General features: G+C 53.9%; 1 protein-coding gene across 1 annotated transcript in view; it reads right to left on the bottom strand.

Annotated features, from left to right (window-relative positions):
• PCNT (pericentrin) overlaps positions 1-14,341 on the bottom strand; it is a 121,941-nt gene that overhangs the window by 83,312 nt on the left and 24,288 nt on the right. The window contains 8 exon segments of the mRNA XM_081821038.1: positions 541-619; positions 973-1,216; positions 2,698-2,809; positions 4,289-4,425; positions 4,916-5,090; positions 6,228-6,283; positions 7,998-8,253; positions 9,766-9,900. Coding sequence (XP_081677164.1) covers positions 541-619; positions 973-1,216; positions 2,698-2,809; positions 4,289-4,425; positions 4,916-5,090; positions 6,228-6,283; positions 7,998-8,253; positions 9,766-9,900 — 1,194 coding nt within the window.

Raw genomic sequence — 14,341 nt, 5'->3', positions numbered from 1 at the left:
CGGACTGACGGGACGGATAAAGAACACGCGGTGTGGACACAATGGAATGCTACTCAGCCGTAAAGAAGAACGAGATCTTGCCATTTGTGACAACGTGGATGGACCTCGAGGGTGTAAGCAAAATAAGTCAGTCTGAGAAAAACACGTCCCGCGTGATCTCACTTACACGTGAAATCTTGAAACTGAGCTGAGATACAGAAAACAGACTGGTGGCTGACAGAGGTGGGGGTGGGGGGACAGAATGGGAGAAAGTGTCAGAAGACACGAACCTCCAGTTACAAAACAGAGTCTGGGGATGTAGTGCGCAGCACGGTGACCAGAGGTAAAAAGCTGTCCTGTACCCCTCTGAAAGCTGCTGAGAGGGTAGACCTTAAAGGTTCTCAATCACAAGAAAAAGAAACCCCACAGCCCTGGGTCTGACAGACGTTAGGTGGACCCACTGTGGCGGTCACTCACCACACACACAAACGTCACACCTTGTGCACCTGAAACGGACGCTACGTCCGTGTCCCCTCAACAAAGGACAGAAAGGCCCGTCACCTCAGGCTGAAGGCGAAGTCCGTCGCAGTGTTCTCTTCTTCCTTTCTCAGACCTCTCTTCTAAACACACACTGGGTGGACTAAGAGAGAAAATGTGTTTTAAAACCTCCTCATATGCCCCTTCTCCTCCCTGCCCCCTCCACGGCGATCCTACTTCCCGTCAAGGACAGGAGCCCTCTGCTGAGTGGGCCGTGTCTGTGCGACCGCGTGGCGGGACCCTGTGCCGGAGCAGAGGGGACCCCGGGTGCCGCAGGTCACGTGCCGCTCCTAGCCTTAACGCTCTCTTGCTTGGAGGCCCAAACATAAACTGTGTTTCTAAAACACAAGGCTCCTGCTCTCCACTGGCATGAAATCACAAATATAACGAGATTTCAATTCAGCTCAAGGTTCCCACGTTTCGAAAACACGCTGATGATGAAAAGCACTTATGCACCTGATTTCCACAGACTCCAGAAGAGACTCTTCATTCACCTCCTGCAGCCGCTGCTGTAACACAATCAGGTCTTCTTGGTAGCTTTTCTCAGCCTCCTCTAATTTCTTCTCAAAGTAAATTCTCAACTGCTCCAGCTCAGACTCGTGCTCGGCCTTCTCTCGCTGCTGCTGCTGCTGGAAGTCTCGCCTTAGGCGCTCTAGCTCTTCCCCGTGAGGCGTGAGGGCCGGGAGCTGGTCGTTGAACTCTTTAATGGGAAGGAATTACGCAGTCACCTTCAGACGAAACACTGAGGAGACATCAGGAGACACTGCAGACCTCAACTCCAGAAAGGGCTCCAGTCCCAGCACCCGTGAAGGTGAAGCGGGACCACCTCCGTGGCTTACGCTGGGCGGCGCCTCACACCAGGAGGTGGCCTGGGCGGCCTCAGCGGATCCCATGGGCCCCCCCGGAAGCAGAGTGCCTTCCCAGGCTGGTGCTGAAGGCGTCAGAGCCCAGAAGTGTGAGAGGCCCTCCGCATGCGGCTCGGGCCACAGGGCAGGGATGCGGGCGGCCCCCAGGACCTGAGAGCCCCAGCCAGCGGCCAGCACAGAAACAAGACCTCGGCCCTACAACCGCAGGGACTTAGTGAGCCACGGGCGAGGCCCAGCCAACACCCTGATTCCGGCTGCGGGTGATCCTGGACAGAAAACCCAGGCACGCCCTCCCATTCCAACCGACGTAACATCTGCTGGCTAATAAATGTGTGTGGCTTCAAGCCACTGAATCTGGGATGTTTCATTAAGAGCAGAAGAATAGTAATACCCACGGACCTCGAGAAAACGCACCACCACTGCTGTTTCCAGCAAGAAAATGCTACAAGCCGCTTAACAATAATTAATAATCAGCTTTCAAATGATGTGGGTATAAACTGGTCCCTACCCAGAAGTTTCAAGACAAACATCCCTGGAAGGAACCCTGGAGGCCAGGGCAAGGCTTCCCCTACGGCCTCGCGAGAGCTGACCGCTCAGGAGCTTGGGAGAGCCGTGAGCCGCACCCACCGCCATCAACACACCGGAGCGAGCGGACAGGCGAGGCCTCGCCCACCACACAGGTCTCTGGCCCTTCCTCATAACCCTGCTCGTTGCCCCCGGCAAGGGGGACCCCTAGACTGAAAAGGCCCCACCTAGACAGCAGCAGCAGAAACACACGCGTCCGCCTGTCTCGCTCGCGTCTCCTGACTTGCCCTGCTGAAGGCGCTGTCCGCAGGTGGGGACTATTCTTATAGAGACTCTCGTAGGAGGTGCCAGGTGAGCTGCTGGGCCCTGCCGACTTGGGGGTCACCCTCGGGGCCACGGGAACCTGACAGCACCTGCCCAGGTGAGCTCACAGGGTTCACGGGGCGTCGCGCGGTAACGCGCACCTGCACTCCCCCCAAATGCCCGCTGACTCGGCTTCTCGGTAGACGCCAGCCCTGCTGAAAGCTTTACCCATCTCACACTCGCAAACTGCCTCATAGGAACGTGAGAAAAATCACGATTCTGTAGCCGTTACTCAGCTAACTTGCTCGAAGATGAAATCAAGGCCCTCAAGTTTCCACCTTAAAACCACACACCAATCTTCAAAGAAGTTTACAAAATCGCTCTTTCTGTGCCTGCTGCAATTGTTAAGTCCTAGTTTGGGGTTTGAACAATTAAAAACACAGCTGTAGCTTTTGAGGATCTGAACTTTCAACATGAAACTCCTCACCACTCGAGTCCTGTCTGTCAGGTGTCGGAGACTCGACCTGAGACCACAGGCGCCGGATCTCTTCTTGCGACTGAGCCTTCAGCTCTGCGTAGGATGCCCGGAGGCTCTCTAACTGGAAAAGGAAGGTGACATGTGAGACGCCACCCGAGACCAAGCCCAGAAGGTATGCACCCAGCTCTGGGGGCACGCAAGGCAAAACCCCAAACCTGCAGCCAAGAGAAAACCAGCCACAGCGGCAGCACAGAGAAACTACAGCTCATTTCTAACAGGCCTTTACCTGCTTGTAGTCTTGTTTTCCCCTCACTGAATGAGGACGGAAACTTTCTCCGTTGTCCTAAACACAGATCCTTCTAACTTGTCAGGGGAGGGAGGGCTGGACTCCTTCCCAGGCTGCCGGGGGTCCCTCTGTTGTCCGCCCCAGGGGCCATCCCTCCCCCTCCTGTGGCATGCTGGGGTTTTCCCTGCATTTTTCGGTTAGCCCCCCTGGAAAGGGTCTCTTCAGGGGTGAACAGAGTCAGCCCACCCTGCACCCACGGAGCTGAGAGCAGCAACCACTGTCGGGGTGGGCCCGGGGTCAGGCCACAAGTCGCCCACGGCACTAAGTGGGTGGGTACGCGTGCAGGGCTGAGGGCTGAAGGACAAGCCCTGCCAGAGGGGACACGGGACGTGGGAGCTTTGGCCTACAGTGGCCCTGAGGTCAGCCTGCTGCCTCATGCAGGGACAGGACAGAAGCCTCATGCCCTTCTGTGTTCCTTTCCCATCGGCAAGGGAGAATCAGCACGGAGGTGATGAGGAAAGGCGGCCGGAGCAGGTGTAAACGCCACGGGGACAGAAGCACAAGCTCCTCCCGGACTCTCCTCTGAAATCCGGGCACAGGTCGAGACGGACCCGGCCTCTCTGACTTCTTGGCCCGATGCCTGGGGCACTGATGGTCCTGGGACAGAGCCCTCGGTGTCTGAGTAAGATCTGACCACACCCTGCATCGTGGGTATGTGGTGTCTTGCTGGAAAAGAGTTCTGAATACACAAGCAGCAGAAATGTTTCTGGCTAAATCTTCTTAGGACTTCTGTGCTTATTTAGGATTATGGTCAGAGAACATGGCCTTAGACCCCTAATGCCTGGAGTCCGGGTCTCAGGGGCACTGGTAAAAAATACAAATTCTGTGTGTGTACGATCCAGCATAACCATTACGCCAACTCCACAACTCTGTCTTTACTTCTCTATCTACTAAATACCGACAGTCTCTTTAAATTTACTACTTAAGAGGCGCCTGGGTGGCTCAGTCATTGGGCGTCTACCTTCGGCTCAGGTCATGACCCCAGGGTCCTGGGGTCAAGCCCCATGTGGGGCTCCCTGCTCAGTGGGAAGCCTGCTTTTCCCTCTCCCACTCCCCCTGCTTGTGTTCCCTCTCTCGCTGTGTCTCTCTGTCAAATAAATAAATAAATAAAGTCTTCAAAAAAATAAAAATTAAAATTAAAAATAAATTTACTACTTAAGTTTCAGCAAATAACAGAATATGAAAACAATCCCATCCAAAATCTTCTAAAACCTCCCCTCCCTTGCCAGTTGGAATACAGAAGTCCCTGCCCACCTCCAGCTGTTTTTCTGCCTCCTGGTCTCGGAGTCTCTGCTCCAAGTCCCGCACGTACTGACCGCGCTCAGACTGCAGGTCTTCGCGAAACTGTCGCAGGGCTGCTTCCTGTTGGGTCTCCAGAGTCCTCAGGGCACCTGGACAGCGGCACACACACCCCTGAGGGCGTGGCCTTCTCAGCCACGCAGGAGCACAGCTCCTTCCAGACCCCAAGGTCCCAGCACCCTGCACTCCTGGGGGGCAGCCCAGACGGGCACCACCTCCTCACCGCGGTGGCACCGTGGGACAGGAATAAAAGGTAAACAATCGCAGCATTACCTTCTTGATAACAATTTAATAATGGAACATGGACAAAGGTCTCTGAAACAAAGGTTTCAGGAGAGGTTAGGGAGCTTGAGATGTCTGTGGTCAACGAGGGGAGACCCCAAGGCTGAGCCTGAGCCGCCCAGCGGGCCCCGCACCTGTCTCCACCACTGTGGGCGACATGCACCCATAGCCCCTCTGGCAACGAAACGCAGGACGCTCGTGCCCAGCGTGAGCCTGGCATGGCATGTGACTTTCGTTCTGGCATTCCACACAAGCACTCAGTCCCCTCTTCAAACCTGCTCATTTTAATTTGAAACTCACATTCGGCCTGAGTTTTGGCTTGAAAAATCTTCTCCAATTCAGCTTTCTGTTCGGCCAATTCTTTCTTAAACTGGTCTTGTAAATTCTCCAATTCCAACCGATGCTTTGCAGACAATTCTCTGCGTAGGTTTTCTAAGCATAAACCCCTCTCCGATTCCCAGTCTTGCTTCAGGTTCTAATTCAAGTAAGGAGGGAAAAAAGACTATGGGCCAACAGTGGACTATCTGTGGTAAGAAATTTAAATTAAATTCGAAAACCAGGTGTGGGCAGTCACTGTGCCAGACCAGACTGTCACTATAGGAAGCTGAATGGTCCCCACCAAAGACAAGGACAGGAGCAGAGAAAGCTAGGACCACCTGCCCAGAAACAAAGCGTGGACGGAGGTCATGCTCAACAATTCACACACCCGTCCTCCATGAAGGACCCAGGATCCTACAGTGACATCACCCGACCTCTGCAGAGGGCTGGCCTGGCCCCAGGTGCCCTAAGAAATGAGTCCCCCACCATCCAGCTTAGAGGGGTGGGGCACAAGCCTCTCACCTGGGACTAACAGCCGCCCTCCACCAACTGCCCGATTAGAGCAGCCAGGACGCAAACACCCACGTGCCCCACGTCCGATATGTGCTCCCTAACGTCATTAACGTCCCCCGACCTCACCAGCCCCTTCCTCTGCTGTCACCGGCACCAACAGGCCTTCCACAAATGCAGCCTTGAGAAAGGGACCCATGGCCAGGATGAGAAGTTCCAGTGAGGGGCTTCTTCGGAGAGGCGCTAACTGTGTCCCGCCCTGAACACAACTCTCTCCCCAGGAGGGCTGTGGGCTGAAATCAGGGGCACCAGCAGAGGACGTGTGGTCAGCCCAGCACATGGGGCCGGCTGCGGCATCGGCCGCACAGCAGCTCCCCCGCCCTGAGCTTCCCCAAGGTGCCTGGGATCTGCGCCCCACACTTTTACTCAGTTGCCACAGGGCACCTCCCTGCCCTGGCACGTCCGTCAGTCCCGGAGCACAGTGAGGCCACCTGGGAGCAGACTGAGGGTGCAAGAGCTTCATGTTATAGAACAAGTTATAGTTGTTCTATAACAAGCTATATAACAAGCTGTGCTGACAAATTCAAACTGCCCAAAGAAAAGGATGCTTTTCCTCTAAAGCAAAAGGCAATGCATTTTCTACCAGCATGTTCAATAAAGCTTTGATGGGGTATCTGTCTGAATCGGGTGAGGGGCTTTCCCGTGGGGACTCCAGGCAAGCTGGAGGGATGGAGGGAACGGGGAGACGCCGCACACCCAGAATGACATTTCTAACCACGTCTACCTCTATCGTCCTCGCGTTCTTCTCCATTTCTGCCTGTAACTTCTCCTTCAGCTCGGCTGCAAGAAAAACATAAAAGCAGATGGGATCACAGAGTCTGACCACGTGGAGGGGAGAGGGCTGCCGGCACGCACAGGCCGCTCCACAAGAACACTCTGCAACACTCCCAGGACAACAGGGCGTGTCTGTGAGGGAACATGAATTCCACGTGTGACGTAACGAACGAATTATATTCCTGCCCAAAGCAAGGGCGGAGCCTTCCAGCCAGCCTGACAGCCACACAAGCTGGGGGGTCCCTGGGCACCTTAGACCCGAGTCCCCCTCTGGTCTGTCTGCCCCACACCAGCCCTCACGCACCCTGGGCCTGGAGTCCAGGCTCCCGCCGTGCCAGACTCCAGGCAAGGTATGGAAGACAGACAGGCAAAGACATTCTAGGACCCGGCAGCTCCCGAGCCCCAAGGAAGAACCACAAGAAAAGAGGTACCAGGTGTTGGGAGTGCAGAGGAGGGAGAAGGCTGGACCGGTGGGCGTGGCCTGACATGGACTGAGAGGCGTGCACACCTGGGGGTGTGGCACCAGGAAGAGAAGCAGGGACCTCAGGAAAAGGGCTGAGGCGCAGCTGGGGCCAGCCAAAGCCACATGTGGAAGGTGAGGGGCCTGAGCAAGCCCAGAGCTCAAGCAAAAGCCAGGCACCACCTCTGAGGGGAGGTCACAGGGGCCCAGGCCAAGGCAGAGCCTCACGGAGCAGAGGGCAGGCGTGCGCCCCTTTGTGTTCCCATCTCCAGCGGTGAGCATAGAGAAAACAGCATAGGAAAGGGCCCAAGGTAAAACATGTTCTGTATTTTCAAAAATGAGCAGAAACGGGGGGACATAAAACTACTTATTTATGTTTATTCGAATCTACATGAAGAAACATGGGACGGTATCCCCAGAACCTGAGAAGACTGGCTCCCTCTGAAGGCTGGGGGTGGGACTCGGAGGAGGAAGACTTTCAACACATCCAGGGCCACGCACGCTGCTTTCATTTTTCAAATGAAAAACTCAAGAAACAGGCAGATGAGCAGAGAAATGGGGATGACTGCTCATGGGCACGGGTTTCTTTCTGGGGGATGAATGTTCTAACCTTAGACTGTAGGGATGTTTGCATGACTCTGAAACGCACACTTTAAATGGGAGAATTGTATGGTATGTGAATTACAGCACAATCAAGCTGGTGTTTACAAAACTGTTTATGAAAGTAGTGACTAACAGAAAAATAGGAAAAAAACGTTAAAACATAAAATTATCTCTTACATGCAAATAAAGAGCTCAGTCTAGGCCAGAGAACCACCCAAGGAAAAGGTGCCTAAGCCGTCCACCAGGAGCGACGTGGCCCCACTGGGAGCAGAGTGAGGAGCTTGTGGGATGTGGGGGTCTGTGTCCAGGAGCATCTGGGTCGGCCACAGACAGTCCCGTCAAAGAGGCGGACACGGAAACTTCCAGCACACAAGCAGATCACCTCCAACGACGCGACACCATTTCAGAAACGAACACAAGCCCACCGGACGCGCGGACAGAAGGCAAGGGGACAGCAGAGCCCCACAGCGCAGGAAGCACACCGCCCCACCCAGGACACAGACAGGGTCCCGCACGCGGCACTTGTGCGTGGGCAGGGAGATCTGCGTGGGACACGCCCCTGACGGGCGCCCCGCCTGCCTCCCCAAAACCAGCAGTAGGGGCCCGTATGTCGCCGACAAGTCATGGGGAAGCCCACGCCCGGCGTGCAGCCCGTACCTGTCTCCCGGCTGCAGCGCTGCACCGTCTCCTCCCGCTCCCGCGCGTGCTGCCCCCTGGTCAGCTCGAGCTCCTGCTGCTGCCTGCTCCGCAGCAGGGCCAGCTCCTGGGCATGCCGACCGTTCAGCATGGCCCGCAGCTCCGTCAGCGCCGTCTCCTTCTCCTTCTGGAGGTTGGCCTGGGTCAGCTCCAGCTGCACCGTGTGCATGTTGCTCAGACTCAGGCGCAGCGCCTCCAGCTCCAGGGAAGGCACCGGCTGCAGGACAGACAGGGGCTTCTGGGCACTGGGGAAAGCAGCTGCGCAGCTGCGCTGCCTGGCGTGGCCGTGTCTGCCAAGACGCTGCAGCAGCGACCCCCTCCCACCACCACCACAGGCTCTTACACCTGCTTTCCGAGCCTCGTGCTGCAACACCGGCCAGCTCCCCGCAGGACCTCAGGCAGCCCGGGCACAGCCTGGCAGCTCGCCAACCACCTAAAACTGCACCCAATCCTATCCTGAAGCCCTGTAGCCCACATGTGCTCTCCCTCCACCTGAACCGCAGCTCTGCAGACGGCCGAGGCCACACAAAGCCCGCGGCCACACAGGAGGCCCCAACCTCCCTTCAGGCAGGCTCCCCAGCCCATAGGCCCATCCTGGCTGGAGCCAGGTGAGCAGCCATTCCAGATGTTGCAAGACCCCCGTCGGAACCATGGGACGAGAACCAGAATACAGACAGGAGGAGGCTCGGGACAGTCACTGCCAACGAGGGCAAAATGTGAGGCCAAACAGGGCCCAGCAGTGGCTGAGTTAATGACCCCATCAGGAACCCCATGCTCCAGACCAGAGACAAGCAAGCTCTGTACTTCACTGCTCTGGAAGGTGGGCAGAGGAGACAAAGGAGACACTTCTGTGCCTAGCTAAGATATGGGGAATCTGTGCTCCTTCCGCTGCCCTGGGGAAAGTGGAGGAAGGTCAGGGTTCCAGGAAGCATACCTTATTCCCAGTTAACACAAACAACAGAAAAACATGTCTGGAACTTAGCACTTAAGGGACACCCAAAAAAGCATAAAAATAAAATGAATAAAGGGGAGTGCCTGGGTGGCTCAGTCGGTTAAGCGTCTGCCTTAGGCTCGGGTCATGATCCCAGGGTCCTGGGATCGAGCCCCGCGTCGGGCTCCTTGCTCTGCTCATGCTCTCTCTCTCTCTCTCTGTCAAATAAAATCTTTGAAAATGAAGAAATAAAAAAAGATAAAGGACAGCAATAAGCAGAAACCATGGGAAAAGAACATGTGCCTCCAAAGAGGCCAGTAAGGAGCTCCAGCAGGACAGGGAAGCCACAGTGAGGTGCAGGGACGCGCACCAGCCCTCCCACCGCAAGGGCGTGTCCAGAGCACCCTCTGCTCCCCGTAGGTGGCAGCCACCGGGGGAGTCGAATGTGCCTCCAGGACAGCCTGGCTCCGGCTTCCCTTCCTCGAGGCCCCCTCACGGCCACGGAACCACCTGTGTTTAATGAGCGGGAGCGGCAGCTGACAGGGACACCACCAGCAGTGCGGTGAGTGGCACCTCCAGACCCGCTGCCCCAGGCGTCCTCGCACGTCCCTCCCCCTGCCCTTTCAAAGGCCCCCCACACAGCAAGCCTGCCGCACACATCCATCCACTCTGTGACAAACCTGTCCTACCTGCAACCCTCCCAGACCCCCAAGCCCACTGGTGCAAATTACAGGGCGAGTGTGCAGGGATCGGCCACACCCCGAGGACCTGGACGTGGGCCCGAGCATGCCGGGTCACCTGGGCCTGCAGCCGCACCTGCTGTATCTCTGTCGGCCGCTGGGGCTCCACGGCCACCTGCTGCTGTGCGCCGACCTCATCCTTCTGTCTTCTCATCAGTTCCGCAATTTCTAGCTTATATTCTTGCTCACGGTCCTAGAGGAGGAGCGCAAAGGACGTGACCCAGAGAATTCACATGAGGAAACAGTCACTAAAAACAATTACGACACACCAGAGAGAACTGAGCCCAGCAGTGTTCACGGCAGCACGACTCACAACTGCCAGAAGGTGGGAACAACCCAAGTGGCCACAGACGGGGGACGCATAAACACAATGTGGAAAAGCCAGCCAGGGGGGCATCACTCAGCCATAAGGAGAAGCTACGATGCTGATAACCTCCAAACGTCACACTCCGTGAGAGCAGCCAGACACATACTGTGTGGTGAGAATATGAAATGTTCAAACAGGCAAATCCACAGGGACAGAATGCCGGCTGGTGGGCGCCCGGGCTGCAAGGGCAGAGGAATGGGGAATGGCTGCTAATGGGCATGAGGTTCCTTGACGGGTAATGAAAATGCTTTGGAATTAGACAGTTGTGATGGCTGCACAACAAAGTGATTGTATTAAAAACCACTGATATATATACTTTAAAATGGTGAATTTTGTATATGTGAATTATATCTCAATAAAAGTAACTATGAAAGAACATTAAACCTGTTTAAGTGGCTGAGGGTAAAGTGGAAAACCCCAGAGAGAGGCCGCTGCAGGTGCTGATACTGGACAGCAGTGTGAGCTCCCCAGGCTGTCTCTGGGGATACTTACGGGAGGGAAAATGTACGTAAGTGATACTTACAGGAGGGAAAATGTACATAAAATGCCTGGAAGTGGTGGGTGCCAAAAAAAGCTGAATGAACCTGAAGATGTAAATTTGAAACATTTTACAGCTAGTAAATCAGCAAAAGTTGGTGATAATATTGATCCTCAGTGTCACCAAGGTCAAGGGGAAACAACCAAACACTGTCAATGACAGAAAAGTTGGTGTAACTTTTTCTTACGAGCTATTTTGACAACATACGTCAAAAGCCATAGAAAATGTTTCTGTCTTAATATTCCCAACTTCGGGGGCACCTGGAAGGCTCAGTCAGTTAAGCATCAGACTCTTGATCTCAGTTCAGGTCTTGAGCTCAGAGGCGTGAGTTCAAACCCCACGCTAGGCTCTGTGCTGGGCTCAGAGCCTACTTAAAAAAATTTCTCAACTCTGGGAACATTTTCAACATCACCAATCCAAAGGGAAAAGAAAAACTACAGGCCCTCTGAGAGCGTCCCAGTCTCCCCTACCCCCCCCCAAGCCCCCACCCCACGCGGGCCACGCCCCTCCTGCAGCAGGCCACTACAGCTGCAAGCCTCCCAGCTTCCCCTGTGTGACAGCCCAGATCTTTCTCTGGGGCTTGTCTACAAGGCACCTTAGACTCAAAGCGAACCGAATTTTCCTGTCCAAGCTAGGGCTCCTCCAACATTATCCACCTCAGTTAACAGCACCCCCAAACCCTCACAGTGCTCCTACTCCTGCCTCCCCTTACAGCAACCCCACAGCAGTCCAAGGCCGGTCCTGGCATCCCTCCATTCCCATGAGCGCAGCTGAGTGGCCCCCATGGTCACTCAGCCTAATGTGAGGTCACTGGCTTGGAGACCAGATGATGCATTCAGAAAATAAATTCAACCTTGTCACTCCCTTGAAAGACTCAGTGCACCTGCTGCCCTTGGGGGCAGTCCCTCCTGCTGTCCCATCTGGCACTTGCCTCCTGCACCAGGGAGGCCCCTGCGACCTTGGACCAGCTCTGCCTCCCCTCCTTTCGCTCCTCTGGGATCTTCCCAGCCCTGATCCCCCACCCCTGCAGAGGCTCCCACTGCTCCCTGCACATGTCAGTGATGCCCAGGAAGCACTCAGCACTGCTGGGAAGACGCACCCGCAAGTACCCCTCTATCTATGAGGGCCCACGACGTGGAGGCAAACTGTTCCAAGGGGAGTGTCAGAGCCCATTAAATATCATTATGGATGCTTCATCAAATTAAAGGGCTTTTGCCAATGGTAAAAGGTAATGTAGGAATGTCCAGTTTTAAAGATAAAAGGCAGAATCTTAAAACATTTTTGCTACAAACATCAGAATTGTTGGATAAAATGTAACAAAAGTGACTCTAAATGTTCTAAGGGAGGGAACAGCCCAGGTGCCAGATGGAGGGATGTGGAACGTAAAACGATCTAGGGAGACAGGGACACGTCGGAGCACCACACGCTCCCAGAATTGGTGGCTTTGCTGGGAGGGCGGTTAGAAATGAGACTGTCGGGCACAGCCAGGTGTCCTGAAGGCCTGTGCGGCAGGATAGGACGCGTATCCTCACTGCCCGAGTGCAGGAAGGCCAGGGAGCTCACCCATCTCCAAATGAGGAGGCAGAGGAGGCGAGGTAGGGGCGTCTCTCCTGAAAAATTAAAACCCAGGCCTGCTCATCATACTTGTTGACAAATTTATACATGCCATGGGATGCAGAAATCCCCAAGCAAAGAAACTGACCTAAAAATAAGTCCTAGCAAGGGCACCTGGGTGGCTCAGTCGGTTAAGCATCTGCCTTCAGCTCACGGACCTGGGATCGAGCCTCAACCTCAGGCTCCCTGCTCAGCAGAGAGCCTGCTTCTCCCTCTCCCTCTGCCTGCTGCTCTGCCTACTTGTGCTCTATCAAATAAATAAAATCTTAAAAAAAAAAATCCGTCCTAGCAAAGGGCTATTCCCGGGACACCAATCGGATACAAATCTGGGACCCATTTGGAGGGGCTCGCACAAGCCAGGACACAGATATTCTCAGGGAAACCACACAAACACCTCACTAAAAGTGAGCACACAACAGGCTACTCCAGGAAGGGTAACAGGTACCTGAAAAGACCTTCGGCAGCACCCACAATGGTCCCCACACAGGTGTGCAACTCAAAATAACCCCAAGCCATACAGTTAACTTACAGTGAAGAACTGACCACACCTCTAAATACTGGGCAAAATTCAGACCAATTTGCTCATAAAAAGATAGTTACACTTAAAACAAAAGCAGCCTCAAAGTATCTCTAGGAAACGTTACATAATACAAAATGATATCACTGTCTTTAAGAAATCCAAACAGAATGTCTTGAAATACAGACAGCAAAGACAAAATCAACAACTCAACAAACAGATTTAAGAGCAGATGACACACACACGAACAGAGTCAGTAAAGGAAGAGATAACCCCGATGAAATCTTTCAGGGTAACCAAAAGAAGGAAAGTACAGAAAACAAGATGGGACAAGTGTATACAGAGGAGCTCTGAAAACCTTCCCTGGAATTTCAGGCCCTGGAGAAAGAAGGGCCAGACGCTATGCATGGAGATACTGCCTGGAGATTTTCTAGAAGCAACAGAAGCGAAAGGTATCAGCCACAGACCGAGAAAGACCCCATGATCCACGTCGCTCTAGTAAAAGAACAGAAGTGCACATCCAGGCCTACTAAAGTAAAACTGCGGAACAGCAAATAGGAAGTCTGCAAAGCAGCGGCAGCAAAAGAACAGCGGACCAACAGCTGACACAGAAGCCAGGGCAGAGCTGGACAAACACCCAGCACATGACACACCAACCACCAACCTGAATGTCCATACCAGTTGGACTATCTTTCAGGAACAAAGGGAAAAAACCAAAAATACATTCTGGAAAACACCACCTGGGGGCACTGGCATAAGAAGGGTCTTGCTACAGGAAATACTAACACGTGTTCTGCAGACAGAAGGAGCGTGGCTCCACCGCGGAAGAAAAGGGATAAAGGATGAAGAAGACGGAACTACGATACTAACCCTAAACAAGAACTGACCACTAAAAAATAAGTAATTCCTTACATCATAATCACAAACAATGTGGAGGCAAGGACATTGTCCTTCACTAGATAAGCAGACCAACAGGCACATCCATGCAATAAAGCAATGAAGAGAAGGGAGCTCTGATGTAGAAACAGCTTGCATGAATCTTAGATTTGTTTTGCTACGATTCAAAAGTCAGACCCAAAAGGCTACATATTCTAGGATTCCAACTGTACCACAGAAAAGGCAAAAGTACAGAACAGAAACAGGTGGGCAGTCACCAGGGGCCGGGGAGGGAGGGAAGGCTGACAGCAAGGGGTGCACAGGGAAACTTGCAGGGGTGGAGCCGTTCTGTGAGGAATCCTGTGGTGCTGGACTGGAGTCGGGGACGGCAGGATGCACACAAGCTTACTTTAATACTTTAATGCATACAGACAGATACATACAGAATTAACTACAGACCCGTGTGTGTGCACACGGACTAGTGTGCATACGCACCCGATGAGCGACCTAGAAGCAGTGACCATACCCAGTGCCCAGGTCTTGGTTTCTACCACCATCAAATAAAAGGAACCAGGGCCCCCTGAAGAAATGGGTGACTCAGAACTGAGGCAGGGAGAGCACAAGATGAGCCTGAAGAAAGCCAGAATGTGCTTATAAGACAAAGGATGGGGCGTGTCACCAGGACACAGGGGCCAGACTGAAAAAGCTCCCAACGGCGCAAG

This window comes from Leptonychotes weddellii, chromosome 1, assembly GCF_054177405.1.
Source record: "Leptonychotes weddellii isolate Sample4059 chromosome 1, ASM5417740v2, whole genome shotgun sequence".
NCBI lineage: Eukaryota > Metazoa > Chordata > Mammalia > Carnivora > Phocidae > Leptonychotes > Leptonychotes weddellii.
The sequence above is the reverse complement of the archived record's forward strand: the minus strand, read 5'-3'. Positions and strand labels throughout refer to the sequence as shown.